At 49.4% G+C, this 17256-nt stretch overlaps 1 protein-coding gene across 1 annotated transcript; it reads right to left on the bottom strand.

The window, feature by feature from the left end:
* Window positions 1–630: 630 nt before the first annotated feature.
* Naa40 (N-alpha-acetyltransferase 40, NatD catalytic subunit) lies at window positions 631–16924 on the bottom strand. Its single transcript, XM_021152157.2, has 8 exons — window positions 16678–16924; window positions 10629–10724; window positions 9665–9717; window positions 5351–5446; window positions 5111–5269; window positions 4885–4968; window positions 3302–3379; window positions 631–3039 (listed from the first exon to the last, which is right to left on the bottom strand). Exons 1-8 carry the CDS (start codon window positions 16681–16683, stop codon window positions 2898–2900), a joined length of 714 nt encoding a protein of 237 aa, XP_021007816.1. The 5' UTR covers window positions 16684–16924; the 3' UTR covers window positions 631–2897.
* Window positions 16925–17256: the final 332 nt, after the last annotated feature.

Raw genomic sequence — 17256 nt, 5'->3', positions numbered from 1 at the left:
ATTGTGTGTGGGGGCGGGGAGGGAAGGCCACAACTTGCTATTGCTCTCACTGAATATTCTATTTCTTACCCCAGATTCGCCAGGGCCCCCACTGACTTGTCCTCTACCTACCACCACACTGACCAATCAGTGGTGACATTCGCTGTCCACAGCAAGTTTGCAACTCCAGTTCCCAGGACCTGAACTGACGCCTGCAAAAGCCCAGCCCGGGAAACAAGCTGTATAAAGCTCTTGCTACAGAAGTCAGTCAGGCCTGACAGGCTTCCTCCGTGAGGAGACTTCAGAGTACTCGTTGAAAACTTTGATGAGGAATATTCTAAGTAACACAGCAAACACAGGGACAAAGTTCATTCTTCCACTCACACAAAGCACGGAATTCATGTCTGGGCACTGATGCCCCAAGTCACAGTGCCTGGCTCTGGGTCTGCTCCCGGATGCCAAGCAGACGGTATTCTGACATCCCTTACCTCACCCAACAACTGCTGGGAAATGGCACAAACACATGCACTTGGGCTCCATGAGGCTTCCTTTGCAGGAAGGGTGTGGGGCCAGAACAGCCTTGCACCTCCAAAGCCCAAGCCTGACACCCACTGCCCATGGCACCCAGTATCTGGATGCCATCCCAGCATCTGCACAAAGTATCTCTTTATTAATGACATACAAATAAAATGGATACAAAGAGAGATGATTTTTTTTCCCCTTTGATTCCAGTGATAATGAACTGCTAGGAAAAAAAATATAAAACAAAATTACCTTCCAACTTTCCTCTTAAAAACAAAAATAACCCCCCAACCCTCCAGAAAAGGTTAAAAAGAACCATAAACATTTAACAGCAACAAAAATAACCTGAAATGGAATAGGTTCACTAAAACAAAACGAAACCTTTTAAAACCATCTTAACACTCCTGGAACAAAAATACAAAAGAGCCTGGTACAGTAGACTAGACCTGCTGTTTCTCAAAATCAAGAGGGCGGTAGAAGATGCCTGGCCTGACGAACCACTGGGCCTAACACCCACAGGAATAACCTGCTGGGCTTGGCCACCATCCCGCTGGTCCAGTGAGAGATCCTGAAGGGCCCTTTGGGATGGGGCCTGCAGAGGGTGGGGAGCAGGGCAGGCACTGAGCACCATGAGTCCTGGTGCTAGGTGTCCAGTAACTGGAGACACTCACATGGGGCTTACACTGGGGGTTCCTTCTGGACCCCTAAGTAGGAGGTATCAGAGATTCATGATCTAAGACAGACAGAGATTAGGGAATAACTCCTGCAAGCATATTCCTGTCTCATGATCTCGGAGGAGCATGCCAATCCCTTCTGGGCAGCTCCAACTCTATCCAGAGGTATAGCCCAGAAGCTAGCAAGCCAGACAAAGGCAGACCTATTCCAGTGTAAAGCTGCAAGGCCTTCTCCCAGGCAAGGCCAAGGGCTAACAACAGCACTGAGTGCTCAACAGAAGACAGACCAAGCAAGGAAGGACTCTCCGCGTCCAGGCTACTGCACAAGCCAAGGATCTGGGCAAGAGGTGACTGCTTTGGGGAGACTTGCCAGAACAGATAGCCTGAGTCAGGCTGGGGTAAGGTGAACAGACCTCAGTAGCAGAGTCTCCGAAAGCAACTGAAACAAAGGCAAGCTCTTTGCCATGCCTCCCAGGGTGGAACTCAGGGGTAGCAATGGGGAAGTGGCAAGTCTGTTTTCCTAGGTAAGGATTTGGTTTTGCTTCCTTGAAGAACAGGATCCAGAGGTCAGGGCGAGTTCAAGTTCTAAGCCTGTCTCCCCTGAGGAGGAAGGCCTTCTGGCTCTAGCCTGTCACTGTAGGGTGGCACCCGTGACAGGAAAGCAGTGGTGCGCCACTGAAAGGCATCCCAGGGGTGCCAAGACAGTGGCATGAGTGCCTCATTGAGGCGGTGAGGGGCAGGGCTGGGGAGAACAGGCAAAGGGGCCTGCTGCTGGCTGGGGCCCCTCAGACAGGGAGGGTGGCAGGGAAGTACCCCACCTTCAGAGAGCTATCAGCACCAAGAATAGGAAGAAATGGATTCAGCTATACCAGGAAGGAAGGCTTCTTCTGGGGGAAGACAAGAGGCTCCCTGATGTTATTCCCCTTGAGACTAAGAACAGAGGTATCTGGGCTGAGAAGAGAGGTGTGAGAACAGGCAGGACTTTGACTTCCTTCTTGAATAAAAAGGTCAAGTCAAGATCATGAAAATGCAGCTAAGTCCAAAGGCCCAGAGATGCCACATCCCTCTGACAAACACATAAGAGACGGCTCTTCCAGATCTTCTCTGTCTTACTGACAGTGATGGAGGCAGACTCCCTCCTCAAGTCGGCTGGTCCCAAGACACCACCTGTGGATCTCTAAGATTACAGTGCAAACCTTTGCACCTTGACATCAAGGGCTACACAGTGTCTGAAAGAACACTTTGTCCCCAGAGAAAAGATGTCCAAGGTCTGTTGTATGCCCAGATTTGTATCCAGTTCTTTCTGGGGACCAGCAGACTCCAGGCCTTTTACAAACGTGGGTATTAACATTCCATTTGTCCATATGGGGCACGGTGTGCAACCCGGTCAGGAACTCAGCTGCAGACAAGAGGGAAGCCTTCCATTTTAGGGGCCCAAGAACTAAGTAAGTAGGCAGCTACTGCACAAGGATGGGCTTGACAGCCAACCTGTCAATCTCACGGCACCTTCTCCTCGGTGCTCCCTCCTGGCATTCTGCTTTTCCAGGAGGGAGGTGGAAAGGCAGCTGGGGTCACTGCTCCCCAAGGTTCTGTGTTCAGGATATGCCTGGCTCATGCAGAACTAAGGCACCCACAGCTCTGAGGGTACCTGGCAAGTGGCATAAGACCAGGGAGGGGACAGGCCTAAGGAGAGTGACTTCCCTTCAAAGTGGTTCTAGGAGTTCAGTGACAACAGCCACCACAGTGGCCACCTGTGTGGGAGTGCTGACTGTCCCCAAACTTGGTCCTCCGGCTCAGAATCTCATAGGAACAGTCCTCCCCACAGCAACCAGACATGCTGGGTGAAGAGTCATCAATTTCAAACCTGCAAAGACAGACAAGAAAAAGACTTGGGTGTTGGCAAGGAAAATGTTTTGCTCCCTGAGTCAAGAAGTTCTCCAACCTTCTGAGACCTCTGGAACGGGGGGTGCAAGGACTAAGTCAGAAGGCAGTGGGATAAGATGGCACAAACCCCAATGCCCATGAACACTGACTAGGACCAGGATGAGGGCAGGCAGGCACCTGGGAACCAGCAAAGGGTCCACCCTGACCACCCTGAGGGACCACACCCGAGCTTTGCTCCTTACTGCAGTGCCTCTCTGAAGAACTGATAGGCGCCATGATTATGTTTAAAAACAGTTAGCATCACCTTCTTCATCTGTGTGCTGGAAGAAAGCAGAGTGAGCACCTTTTAGAAACAGAATCCAAAGGCTAGACAGATGGTCCAGCACTGTACAACACTTCTGGTCTTCCAGAGGACTGGGGTTCCTGTCCTAGCCATAGGGTAATTCCTATCTTCTTGCCTGTACCTCAAGATCTAGGATATCCCAACATTCTTCTGGCCTCTGCAAGCACTGTACTCACATGGCAGGCACACACATACACAAAAATAAAAATGTGTATGTATGTATGTATGTATGTATTTATGTATTTATTTAGGATTTTCGAGACAGGGTTTCTCTGTGTAGCCCTGGCTGTCCTGGAACTCACTCTGTAGACCAAGCTGGCCTCGAACTCAGAAATCCACCTGCCTCTGCCTCCCGAGTGCTGGGATTAAAGGCGTGCGCCACCATGCCGCACCTGGCTTATGAAAAATGTATATTTTTAAGAAAGGGTTGGAGAAATGTCTGAGGAGCTCAGGGGTTAAGAGCGCTGGCTGCCCTTCCTGAGTCCTGAGTTCAATCCCTAGCAACCACGTGCTGGCTCACAACCATCTTTAAAAGGGATTCAATGCCCTCTTCTGATGTGTCTGAAGACAGCTACAGTGTACTCACATACATAAAAAATAAATTAATTAATTAAAAAAAAAGGGGGGGGGTTTGGAGAAATGTCTCAGGACTTAGTTCAGGGGTCAAGCGCACTGACTGCTCTTGCAGAGGACCTGGGGTTAAATCTTTTTTTTTTTTAAAGATTTATTTATTATATGTAAGTACACTGTAGCTGTCTTTAGACACTCCAGAAGAGGGAGTCAGATCTTGTTACGGATGGTTGTGAGCCACCATGTGGTTGCTGGGATTTGAACTCCTGACCTTCGGAAGAACAGTCGGGTGCTCTTACCCACTGAGCCATCTCACCAGCCCCGGGTTAAATCTTTAGCACTGAACTGACATTATGGTGGAAAGCCTTCTATAACTCTAGTTCCAAGGAGTCTGACACCCTCTGCTGGCCTCTAAAAGTAACAACACCAACACAGTGCATACACACGCACACAGGAAAGAGGGGCTGAGGGGCAGAGGCAGAGATCTGTGAATTTAAGGCCAGCCTGACCTATAGAGTATTCCAGGACAGCCAGGGCCACACAGAAACTCTGTCTCAAATATTGGGGGGCGGGGGCCGGGGCAGTGAGAATGACAGACGGATGGACTCGGACATGGGGGACGGACGGACACACACACACAGAAGGTAAGGTCAGGCCTCCCCTCTCTCCTACGTCTACCCCTCCTCTAGCCTGCAGAGGTCTTGGGCACCTTGACACTAAACCCCTCCCACCACAGCAGGTTGGTCAGATTGCCTCAGTGTCAGGGATCTGCCCCACTTGCCCTCATAACTTGGAGCCTCGGCAAAGCAGAGTCATCTTCCTGACAGGGTAGATGCCTTTCTCTTTGAGGAAGTCCAAGGAAGCCACCTCCTTGGTCAGTTCTTTCCCCGGAACAGTACAGCAGCTCCTTACCTGTTGGCCATGAGCTGCAGGATCTGAATGAGGAACTTCCCTAGGCCTTTCCGCCGTACCTTGCTTTCCAGCTGCACTTCATAGCTAACAGAGAAAGCAGAGGAATGAGCGCCTAGACCCACTGGAGGAGCCTGCAGCCCCAGGCAGGCCTTAAACCTAAAGAGGGCCAGTGGGCTCTGCCACCTGGTTTCCTCCCCTCTACCCCACTGTCAGCCTCAGTTCCTACCAGTACAGGACTTCATCCCCGCACTCCACATCAAACCGGAAGTGAGAAAAGGCAACTGGGATGGAACTGTTTTCCCAAGCAATGAGGTACCAGGCTCGGTCATCGGTCATTTCCTCCCGTTTTTCTCGGTCCTTCCAGCCCCACTCACTTTGCTCATACCTGGGGAGTTGGGGCAATCAGGACAGGGGCCTTGGAGGAAAGCCATTGGGTAGCGGGTTGCCTTGGTAGGGCCATGCTTACATCGTCTGCATATTGGTTTTGGTCAGGTCGAAGGCCCAGTCCACAGTGGCTGGCTCCAATCCAGACACTCGCTTACATTCAATGGAGACATTCAACCTGAGAAGCAGACAGGGGGGCATCAGGCCTGGGGCTCCCACCAGGACACTGCTATTCCTTTTTGAATGATTGTCAGGGAGGCATGCCAGTCTCAGGTACCCTAAAAGGAAAAACCAAGTTTTCCAGACCTAGGATTAACAACTGTCATCATATGGCCACCATCCTGCCACAAGGCCCATTTCCTGGACTGTTCTGATCAGACTCATCTGTCATCTGCTCTTTCTTGGCTACTTTTCTATTTTCCCATACCTGCTCAGTCCCCTGAGATTCTAGTAATATACCTAATAATATGTTACCAGGAACACTGTTCCCTAGCTGTTTGTAGGCACATGTCCGGCTAACTATAGTCTCTGCCCTTCTCTCACTCAGCTGTCATAGGACCAGGTCTCTTATCCATCTGTCATGCCTTTACAAGAATCTGGGTGACCTGGGCCTTTCAAGAAGACTGAAACCAAATACCCTTCTGTAGCCTAGTCCCATGTGCTTGCCTCTTCTTCCTCATAACACCCAATGGTGACTGACATCTCATTACACAGGTAGAACAGGGTCTAAACCACCGCTCTAGACATTAAGGTCCCTCTTTCTATTTTTTTTTTTTTTTGGTTTTTCGAGACAGGGTTTTTCTGTATAGCCCTGGCTGTCCTGGAACTCACTTTGTAGACCAGGCTGGCCTCGAACTCAGAAATCCACCTGCCTCTGCCTCCCGAGTGCTGGGATTAAAGGCGTGCGCCACCACGCCCGGCTGGTCCCTCTTTCTAAAGAGACAGAGAAACTAGTCCGAAAAACCCAAGCTTTAAAAAAATGGGGAGCCGGGCATGGTGGCGCACGCCTTTAATCACAGCACTCGGGAGGCAGAGGCAGGTGGATTTCTGAGTTCGAGGCCAGCCTGGTCTACAAAGTGAGTTCCAGGAGAGCCAGGACTATACAGAGAAACCCTGTCTCGAAAAAACAAAAAAAACAAAAAAACCAAAAAAATGGGGAAAGGAGCTAGAGTACTGGCTCGGCAGTTAAGATCAGTTGCTGCTCTTCTAGGGCCCTGAGTTTGGCACCCAACACCCACCTCAGGCCACTCATGATGGCCTGTAACTGGAGCTCCAGATGCCCCTGGCCTCAGGACACTTGCGTCCATGTACACATACCCACATACACACACACATTGAAAATGAAACAAATATTTATTTTTAAGTTATTGAGTGTGATGGGACACACCTTTAATCCTAGCACTCAGGAGACAGAAACAGACTGATCTCTGACAGTTTGAAATCAGCCTGGTCTGTAGATCAGGTCTATAGAGCACAAAAAGCTAGTTCCAGGACAGCCAAGGCTATATAGTCTACATGGTAAGACCCTATCTAAAAAGACAAAAAGCAACATGTGTGTATGGTGGGGGTGGGGGTAGTGAGTAAAGACCCACTCAGAGGTCAGGGGACAATTTCAGGAAACTGGTTTTCTGCTACCACGGGATATCAGGGGATCAAATGCAAGCCATCAGGTTTGGGTCCACTCATCAGTGTTGTTGTCTGTCTGGAAACAGGGTTTCTTTTTTTTTTTTTTTTTTAAAGATTTATTTATTATTATATCTAAGTACACTGTAGCTGTCTTCAGATGCACCAGGAGAGGGTGTCAGCTCTCATTATGGGTGGTTGTGAGCCACCATGCTGGGATTTGAACTCTGGACCTTCGGAAGAGCAGTCGGGTGCTCTTACCCACTGAGCCATCTCTCCAGCCCGAAACAGGGTTTCTAAATGTGGCCTAGCTGGCCTCACTATGTAGAGCAGACTGGTTTCAAACGCAAGAGATTAGGCTGCCTCTGCCTCCTGAACACTGAGAGGATTGATTAAAGCTGTGCACCATGAACTCATGACCCTTCTGCTTCGGCCTCCTAAATACTAAAATGATAGGCACATCTGTCTAAAATTAAGCCTTTAAAGAATTCCCACGGGCTGGTGAGATGGCTCAGTGGGTAAGAGCACCCGACTGCTCTTCCAAAGGTCCAGAGTTCAAATCCCAGCAACCACATGGTGGCTCACAACCATCCGCAACGAGATCTGGCGCCCTCTTCTGGAGTGTCTGAAGACAGCTACAGTGTACTTACATATAATAAATAAATCTTAAAAAAAAAAAAAAAAAAAAAAAGAATTCCCACGGAGCATCTTTCATGAGTCTTTGACACAATCGTCACAGTGGAAGTTCCCACTGGAATCAACTGTCATCTCTGCTGACTGGCACGATCTTAACCTCCTGCCTTTGGAAGAGCCTTCCTTCACAAGTATCACGTAAGAACCATCCACTCCCAGCCCTGCACCTATTAGCTAGAAAATACCCAAAGGCCAGCCTACATTCATCTGCACTTTTATTTTTGGTCTCTCCACATATCTGGGGGGAGGGGGGGGCAGGGTTGAATCAGTATGCAGCCCTCAAACTCATAAAAACCCCTCTGCCTGAGCTTCTCAAATGCTGTCAGAGGCATGCTGAAGAAGGATCACAGCTACAGGAACCATATGAAATGCAAGGCTCTAGAGCAGCTCAGACTCCTGGTGTGGCTTGCTTCAGAGTAGGTCCAGATTTTTGCAAGTCAATAGAAACACAGCACATAAAAACTAGTAAGTAAAATCCCAGGAAGAGATCTCTAACCACACCGCGACTTTCCAAACCTGAGTAGCAGAGCTAGGAACTGCTCATCACATTTCAGATCCCAGATGGGCAGACAGAAGAGTCAGTGGACTGAACTGACTCCATCATTGCCATGTAACTATAAAAAGTCATGCCACAGGGCTTAAGAATTTACACAGTAGGGGCTGGTGAGATGGCTCAGTGGGTAAGAGCACCCGACTGCTCTTCCGAAGGTCCGGAGTTCAAATCCCAGCAACCACATGGTGGCTCACAACCATCCGTAATGAGATCTGACTCCCTCTTCTGGAGTGTCTGAGGACAGCTACAATGTACTTACATATAATAAATAAAAAATCTTAAAAAAAAAAAAAAAAGAAGAATTTACACAGCTGCCCCTCCACACCGTGTTCACTCTCTACCTGGGTACCTGTTCCTATCTCCTCAGCTTACCTCACTACTTTCTCGCACATCCTACCTGACAGCTAAGAAACCAAGGCTTGAGGGGCCCGAGTGACTTATTCCAGGGATGCTAATGAAAGGTCCAACCACTCTCTACCATCACATAGAGGAACTGTAACCTCTGACCTCCCTGAGCCAAGGCAGCACAGCAGACTACCTACCACTCAGGAGGGCAAAGGAAAAGGGCCTGCAACCAGACCTGAATGCCACCTGAGACAGCAGTCACAACAGCCATATTCACTGTCAGCAGGCTCCATGGAGCAGAGCTTTGGGTTTAACCCTCCTAACTCCTAAGGAAAGGGCCATTAGACCCTAATCTTTTTTCTTTTTCTTTCTTCCCTTTTGCTCTTTGATTTTTTATGACAATGCCAGTGTCTTACTGTATAGTCTAGAGTGCTCTCAAACTCATGACCCTTTTTCCTCTCCTTTGTTTTTTGTTTTTTTAAAGACTTATGTATTTATTTTTATGTATGTCAGTACACTGTCACTTTCTTCAAAGAACTGAATTATTGTTTTGTTGTTTGGCTTTGTTTTTTGAGACTGCCTTTATGTATGTAGCTCTGGCCATCCTGGAACTCACTTTGTAGATCATGCTGGCCTTGAACTCAGAGATCTGCCTGCCTCTGCCTCCTGAGTGCTAGGATTAAAGGCGTGCACATCTCATTACAGATGGTTGTGAGCCACCATGTGGTTGCTGGGATTTGAACTCAGGACCTTTGGAAGAGCAGTCAGTGTTCTTAACTACTGAGCCATCTCTCCAGCCCCGCTTATGGGTCTTTTAGACCCATTTCTGATTACAAAACTAGGTAAGCCAGGCTAAGAACTTTAACTAGTGTTAAACAGCCGACATACTGTATACTCAAGGAAGAAGCACTGAGCTGGGCACGCCTTTAATCCCAGCACTCAGGAGGCAGAGGCAGGCAGATTTCTGAGTTCGAGGCCAGCCTAGTCTACAAAGTGTGTACTCATACAACCTCAATTACACACAATGCTTCCGCCCATCAGTTCCTACATCACCTTAACTGGTAGACTGACTGCATCAACAAGAGGCAACAGCCAGTTGCTGCTTTCGAATAATGGAGCTTGCTGGAGGAGTGAATTTCCAAGGAGCACCAGATGACATTAGGAATGCTAAGTGCAACTCACCCATTGCGGTCGTACTTCTTGAAGACTGGGAACGCCTCCAGAGGGTCTCCAAGCTGGGGCAGAGAGCAGACACAGATGACGGAAGACAACACAGTAAGGAGGTGTGACACCATGAATGTGGTGAAAGAGAACAATCAGCAAGCCTGTGGCATAATGCCTGCCCCTGTACAGCTAACCCAGGAAAGAAATGACCAATCTGCTTGAATATTTCAGGGACAAGAGTGCCAACTAACTGCAACCTGACAGTCACCGAGATAGAAAAGCACATCCTTGCAGAATATCATTTCAGAGGCACAGCCATTTACCAATATGGGAATTAACAAAAATTAATGTATTGGGCTAGAAGGATGGCTCGGGAGTTAGAGTGCTTACTGCATTTTCAGAAGGTCTGGGTTCATTTCCTAGCACCCATACAGGACAGCTTACAACTTCCAGTAACACTAGCTCCAGGGGCTTACACACTTACATTCATGTGCACTCTCCACCCCCATTAGGGCAAAATGTGAAATACAGCACGATGTAGGAAGGGTACCAAGGCCAAACTCTCAGTCTCAGGGTGAAAGCTCCCAGAGCCGCTCTGACACGCCCCACCCCCCATCCCACAGAGCTGATTCACAGCTGCTGCTCCTCTGAGCAGTCCCAGGGACCAGGCTAGTGAAGCCTTGGGTAAAGCAGAGCTTACAGCACGCATGGGCAGCCAGTAACCTCTGAAAGAAGGAAGAGTTAAGAACCATGTGTTATGTCTCACGAGAGGTTTCCTCACCCAAAAATCTCCCCATGTTCCACATCAGGAAGACCTGTAGCCTTTCCACACAACCCTCAACACGTGAGCCAACCACAGCCCCTCCTCCCAATGTGTGTGGGCACAGGCCTGTGTGGACAGTGCCAGAGATCTGCCACTCGGTGGCGCCAAAAAGTAAAAAAACAAAAAGAAGCTGAAGTTGAGAGAGGAACTGAGAGTCACCCTGTTGGCAGCGTCCACTTTGGCACACACAGCATCCATGGCCGCTCTCTCCTCCAATCGTTTCTGCTTCTTCTCTTTGGCCTTGCTCGACTTTCTCTGCAACAAGGAAAACACCACCACTGGAAGGGCTATAGCCAACTCACTCAGAGGAACCCAAGGGGCCTTGAACCCGTTAACCTGACCCTGCAACAGAAACCTGGATGTGTAGCCCAGCAGTCACACATATTCACTTGGCTGCTCCTTCCTAAGGAGGAATGCTCAATTTCAGGGACATTTAGGGGAATGTTCTAGGATCTAAGATGGCCCCAGACCAGCATTTCTTTTCTTTTCTTTCTTTCTTTTTTTTTTATTATTTTTTTATTTTTTTATTTTTCGAGACAGGGTTTCTCTGTATAGCTCTGGCTGTCCTGGGACTCATTTTGTAGGCCAGGCTGGCCTCCAACTCAGAAATCTGCCTGCCTCTGCCTCCCGAGTGCTGTGATTAAAGGCGTGCGCCACCACGCCCGGCTCAGCCTTCTAACTATGAGATAGCCCTGTGGAAGCAATTCAGAGCCACACCCAGCACCTCTGCCCAGCCCAGGCCAAGTGGCAGTCACACCATGCACCTGCTGATGTCAAGGGTGGATTGAGGGCCTCATGGGTTCACTTCAGGGCAGAGGCTCCACATGGTCAGCAAGACCAAGTTGCAGGGGCATGACAGCAGGGATGGGGCACAACAAAGAGAAATTGTCCCTACTTGCATCTTAACTAGACCCTACTTGAAGGCTAATATGAGGCTCTTTCAAAATCCCTTCTCCCTAATTTTTTTTTTTTGGTGGGGGCATGGGAAGAGAGTGGTTTCATACTGAAGCTCAGGCAGGCCCCCAACTCAACAGTAATCACCCTGGCTCAGCCTCCCCAGTGTGTGAGCTACAACCCCCACTTTTCATCAAAAGTGCTTTCTATTTTTTCCCTGCCAGGTCCTAGAACAAAAACACATCATGCCCTGGTCTAAGACTAAAGCCTCCAGTCCTGCCTGGTGCTGTTATCACTAAGGCTACAGAAAGGTACTCAATGATACCTTCTTGTTCACCCTACCAGGGAGGACCAGTAGCCCAGATCTCCTGACTCCAGCCACACATCTTTCACAGCTCACTGGAGAGAGGTCAAATACCACCGATGCCAATGTGACTGTGGCACTGCCTGGCCCCAGGACAGGGCACTGAACAATCCACATTCACATGAATTGAAAACCAGCTTTTAAACAGACGGGCTAGCTCCAAAGCGTAACTTCAGCCTGGATGTTCAAAGGAACAGCACTGCCAAACTTGTATTTCAGCATCAGAAGGTAAAAGAATTAGACTCTCTGACAGGCAAACTGCCAGCACCAGATACTTCCCATCACTGTGCTAGAAGCCAGGCTAGCTCTCATTTCTCACCTCTCCTGAGAAAGGCACATACAGGGTTTTTTTTTGTTTGGTTGGTTTGGTTTGGGTTTTTTTGGGGGGGGTGTTTTGAGACAAGGTTTCTCTGTATAGCCCTTGGCTGCCCTGGAACTCACTCTGTAGACCAGGCTGGCCTCGACCTCAGAAATCTGCCTGCCTCTGCCTCCCGAGTGCTGTGATTAAAGACGTGCGCCACCACGCCCGGCTCACATACAGGTTTTTGTTGGTCTTTGTGGTACTGGGGATGGAACTCAGGGTCTTGTGCATGCCAGGCCAGTGGTATAACATTCAACTATACCCCCAGCCTGAGGCTGTTTTCACGGAGGTGCAAATGGGAACAGAAGTAGCCCCTCCAACCAGTTTTCCGATTTATTTTCCCTCTGGAATATAGGCTTCAATACCACGCTGAAATCCATTAACAAAGCACTTTCACAGGAATACATGGGTCAAGGCTCAGGGTAGAAGCCATCACTTACCTTTATACATTAAGAAACTGAAGCCCAAGGGAGCATGACTCATGCACAGTTCCCCAGGGAGGGAGTGGCCAAATGGAGACATGAGGGGCCAGGCCACAGATGCAGCCTTTGTCTAGACTTCAGCTCAGTCACTAAAGACCTTCTCATATCCTGCAGAGATAAAGCTAGGGCTTCAAGCACTCTCAGGCAACCACTTAGCAACTAACTTCTTTTTTTCTTTCTTTCTTTTTTCTTTTTGTTTTTTGAGACAGGGTTTCTCTGTGTAGCCCTGGCTGTCCTGGAACTCACTGTGTAGACCAGGCTGGCCTCCAACTCAGAAATCCACCTGCCTCTGCCTCCCAAGTGCTGGGATTAGAAGTGTGTGCCACCACCACCCTGAGCAACTAATTTCTTGATGCCCATTTACCTGGGAACCAATTCCCAACAGTGCCACCTCTTACACCACCTCCATGCTAAGGTAGAGGCAGGGAAAAGAGAAACAGTAGCTGAAGTCTCCAGAGCTGTACCATGGAGCATCAGGAACATGAGCATTCCATCAACCAGATAAGGCCATGCCCACCTGCCACCCCCAAATGACCATTTGAACATCTCCAGGCAAACTGGGATGCTAACATATCTTCACATTCAAAGGAGATGTAAGCTCCCTTCTCCACCCTACCAAGCCAGAGAGTGGAGGGCTGTTGGACTGCCACATAACACACCGTGGGACAAGATTAAGGGTGCTGGAAACCAAGTGTGACTCCCAGGACCCCAAAAGCACAAAACCTGGGTTCTTCCACAACATCTAATTTCTGAACACAGGAACATGGTTTCTGAGACTTCTGCAGACTGACTGGCACACCAGGCAACCGTCAAGGCCACTACCAAGGAGACTGAGATAATGGACAACACCCCTTAAGCACTCGACAGCCAGCACAGAGTGAGGGGAGAGGCAGGCTGGGCCACACAGGCAGGGCTCTCCTGCAACTCCAGCAAACACCAGTTAGAGTGCTCTCCCACTGTTCCAATTAGCTTCGCTGAAACCTTGTGGAGGTAAGGCTGTCCTGCAGGGACGCAGGGAAACTTGTCTAATTAAAATGGGAAATAAGCACAGTGAACAGTAAAGCTCATTGTGGTTAAGTGTCGTTCCCAAGGGAGCTTTATATAATAAAAAGACTGTGGGCTTTTGAGTCAAGAGACCTGGATTTGATTCTCAGCTCTTTCACTTAATAGCTATGGCTTTAGGCATGTTACTTAAAGCCCTTTTGGCAAGTTATTCAGTTTGTCAGAACCTCAGTTTCCTCAACCATAGAATGGACCTAATAATTCTTACAGCAATAATCAAAGGGCTGTTATACAGATAAAATGATATTATGCATTGGATTTAAACTCTTTTTAGCTGTACATGTGCTAGGACCAAAGCATATTCACAGCTACTAAGTTACACTGAGCTTCATCTCCAGCTTTAGAGATGGTCTCTGTTTACAGGAACCCACTAGTGTCAGACACTCTGCCCGTGCATTCTTTTTTGGGGGTGGGGGGCACAGGATCTCCTATAGCTCAGGTTGGCTCCTAACTTGTTATATGGCTAAGGATGACCTTGAACTTCTGCTCCTCCTGCCTCTTCTTCCTGAGTGCTAGGATTACAGGCTTGAATTACTTTACCCAGTCTACGAGGTGCTAGGAATCAAACCCAGGACCTCAGGCAAGCCAGGCAGGCACTCTATAGAACAGCTATATCCCTAGCCCTCTGCCTCTGCTTCTGCTTTTCTAAAAAGGATGTGTTATAGACAGCTCGGCTGTGAGAACAAGCTACTAATTCAAGTCATAGAGCCATAGCGTTCTGACAGGTCTTACCAAGCTCAGTTGGACTCAGCTCCACCAGGCAGGAGTACATTTACTTTACATACCAGTGTGTGTACAAACAGGAGGCTCAGATTCAGGCTTGAACCCTAAAGCATACATCCCTCCATGACATCATACGTGGCTCATGTTGATGCTACATAAATACTGCTTTCCCCGGGTAGCTGCAGATCTAATCTCCCCTTACTAGTCTAGGAGTCACAAAGAGAAATAAAAAGACAACACACAAACAAACTCCATCAGTGGCTGCTTCCAGAAGAGATTTGACATCACTTAGGCCTCAGTATCAATGCTTCCACCCAGCTGGTTCTGGCAAGGGGAGAGATCTATCCTCTAACTCAAACCCAACAGTAGTAGAACCCGGGAGAGGTGTTGTTCCACCTGCTCCCACTATCACTCAGCCTGGGGTTTCGAAGCAGGGCACTTCCTAGGGGAATGGGTGGCGACTACTAGGAACAACTGCTTCAAGTTATGCAGGTGGGGCATGGAGGCTGGGGTGGGGACTGATGAGAGTAATGCGAGTATTCCAGATCTGACCCAATGAAGGTAATTCAAGTCTCTGCTGCTTTGAGTTTTAGGCCAGGAGACACTCTGATGGGAGTTGTGAGAAACATCTCCACAGTATGAGCAATAGATGGGGACTCAAAGGAAACCCAGTGTATCTGGGCCCCATGACTTCAGTGCCACCAATGAATAAGTACAGAACCTGAGGCACGTCACCCTCTTAGGGCTTTGTCTGCAGTGGCTGATTCTGGGCAAAGAGTTAATGAGTAATACTAGAAACTTGATTTCATTTAGCTTCAACAACAGCAGGGGCCTGGAACTGCTCACTAAAATTGAAGTTAAATATGCCAAAGTCTCTCAGCCTTGATTTTCTTCATATTGAGTAAAAATTACTGTCTGAACTATGACAAATGCTTTGGAAGGTTTTGAGTTTTTTTGTGAAGACCGAACTCAGGGCCTCACATATGTTAAGCATACACTCTACTAGGGAGCTATGTAACCCCAGACCCCTCAAGTTTTGTTTTGACATTGATTCCAAAATAAGTGTTTTGACACAAGCTAGACTACTTTTGTCTAATAAACTGATTTGTTTGTGAGAGAGGGAAAAAAAAATCTAGGTTAGTGACAGTAGGGACAAACCCAAAGGAATAAAAATAGCACCAATCTATTTTAGATCACTGAAGTGAGGCTGAGAATATAAGCAAAATAGCAGCTACCGCTTAAAAGCACCTAGTGGGCTATTTACATCCATTTTCTCATTTAATCTTCACCACTATCCTAAGAGGAGGTCACGTGCATCGCACAAATCGGAATAAAACCAAGCCAGGCCTCATCACCTGCAGGGTCATGCCGCTAGCCGTTAAAGATGGGGTTGCCACTGAGGCACATCTAGTTCCAAAGTCAGGACTCGCTAAAGGTGTTGCAAATTCCACACGAACCCTACGATCAGAGAGTTACATTTTTAGGAGGGTGCTTTTGCCCAACCCTAGATCTGCACATCCCAGGCAAGGCCATGAAAATGCATTTTCTTGCTGTCAGACCATAACAGGTGGTTACTATACATCCAGGCTGGGACTATAACCAGTTCATCCCCCCTACTCATCTGTACACCTCCACCCCCTCTTCCATTGCAAGCCACCTGCAGTAACAAGACTAAGAACAATCCAACTTCTAAGATCCATTTTACTGCAGCCAGAAGCTGAACGGGCATGCCTGTGTGGTAAGGAAGGCTACGTTTTATCTGGAGCAGGAAGAAGCTGGTAGCAGACGGTTCAAAAGTGTAGGGGAACTGGCTGGGCAGAGACTTGAGCAGTGGGAAGCAGATTCCATCGAGACTCCGGAGTCACCGGATGGGGTCCAGCGCCCAAGCCATATCAGTGTGACCTTGGCCACACGCCTTCTTGCCTTCCTGCCTCAGTTCCCTACAAGTTCAGGTAGCAGGAAACCGCTAGGACCGTGACAGCCAGATGATGGGTGTCTTCAAGGAGCAAGGGGCTAATATCAGGGACGCAGCAGGGGCTCGGGAGTGGGGAGGCCTTCTAGAGGGTCAGAGAGGCAGGAAGGGGCACGAAGAGAACGGGGTCTGGGGGGGGGGAGGAAGAAGAGGGCTCCCAGAGAATTTCTGGGCTAGGCTCAACGCGGGGACCTTTACAACGCGGCGTGGGGAACTCTTGTCAAGTGGGGGCCGGGGGTCACGTGAGACTCTAAGGGGTCAGGGTCACGTGAGGGGATTCAAGAAACAATGAGGACGCAGAGGGTGAACGGCAGCGGTGGACCTCCCATTACTTCTCCAGCCTCACTTACCCCCATGGTGGCGGCGGCGGCGGCCCTCGGCTCCCCTCTCGCACTTGCCCGTGGGGAGGTGGCAACGGCGGAACGCGAGAGACAGCGAAGCGGCGGGCCGCGCACTACGCATGCGTCTCACAAATCCCCCGCGCGTCCTAGAGGGCCCCGCGCCGGCGCAGAACCGGACCAGAGTGGGCGGCGAGCGCGAAGGCGCGCAGGTGGAACGGTTGCCGTGCGCGCGGAAGGCCTGAGAACAGAAAGGCGGGAGGCGCGGCAGAGCGTCGCGCTAGGAATGACGCGCACGCGCCGGCCCCGCCCCCTCGACGGTCCGCGTCTGTAACTATGGCAACGACCACGCGGCGCGGAAGGGCGCGCGCGGGCCTGGAGCAAGCTCGCCTCGGAGCCACTTGGTGGGCGGTGGTGCGGGCTGCCTTCGCCGAGGCGCGCGGGCACAGCCAAAAGTCTGGAAGCGTTCTGGCCTTCTAGAAGCTGACCCTTGGCATGCCTTTTCTAACAAGTCCTGTTATACCCATTCATCCTCCTCAACATTCGTTCACACGGCATTAACGTGCACATACATTGTGCTGAACCCAGAGG

The sequence above is a fragment of the Mus caroli genome, unplaced genomic scaffold (assembly GCF_978045245.1).
Source record: "Mus caroli unplaced genomic scaffold, Mus_caroli_1 scaffold_20, whole genome shotgun sequence".
NCBI classification, from domain to species: Eukaryota; Metazoa; Chordata; class Mammalia; order Rodentia; family Muridae; genus Mus; species Mus caroli.
Note: the sequence above shows the minus strand (reverse complement) of the source record. Positions and strands in the feature narration are given on the sequence as shown.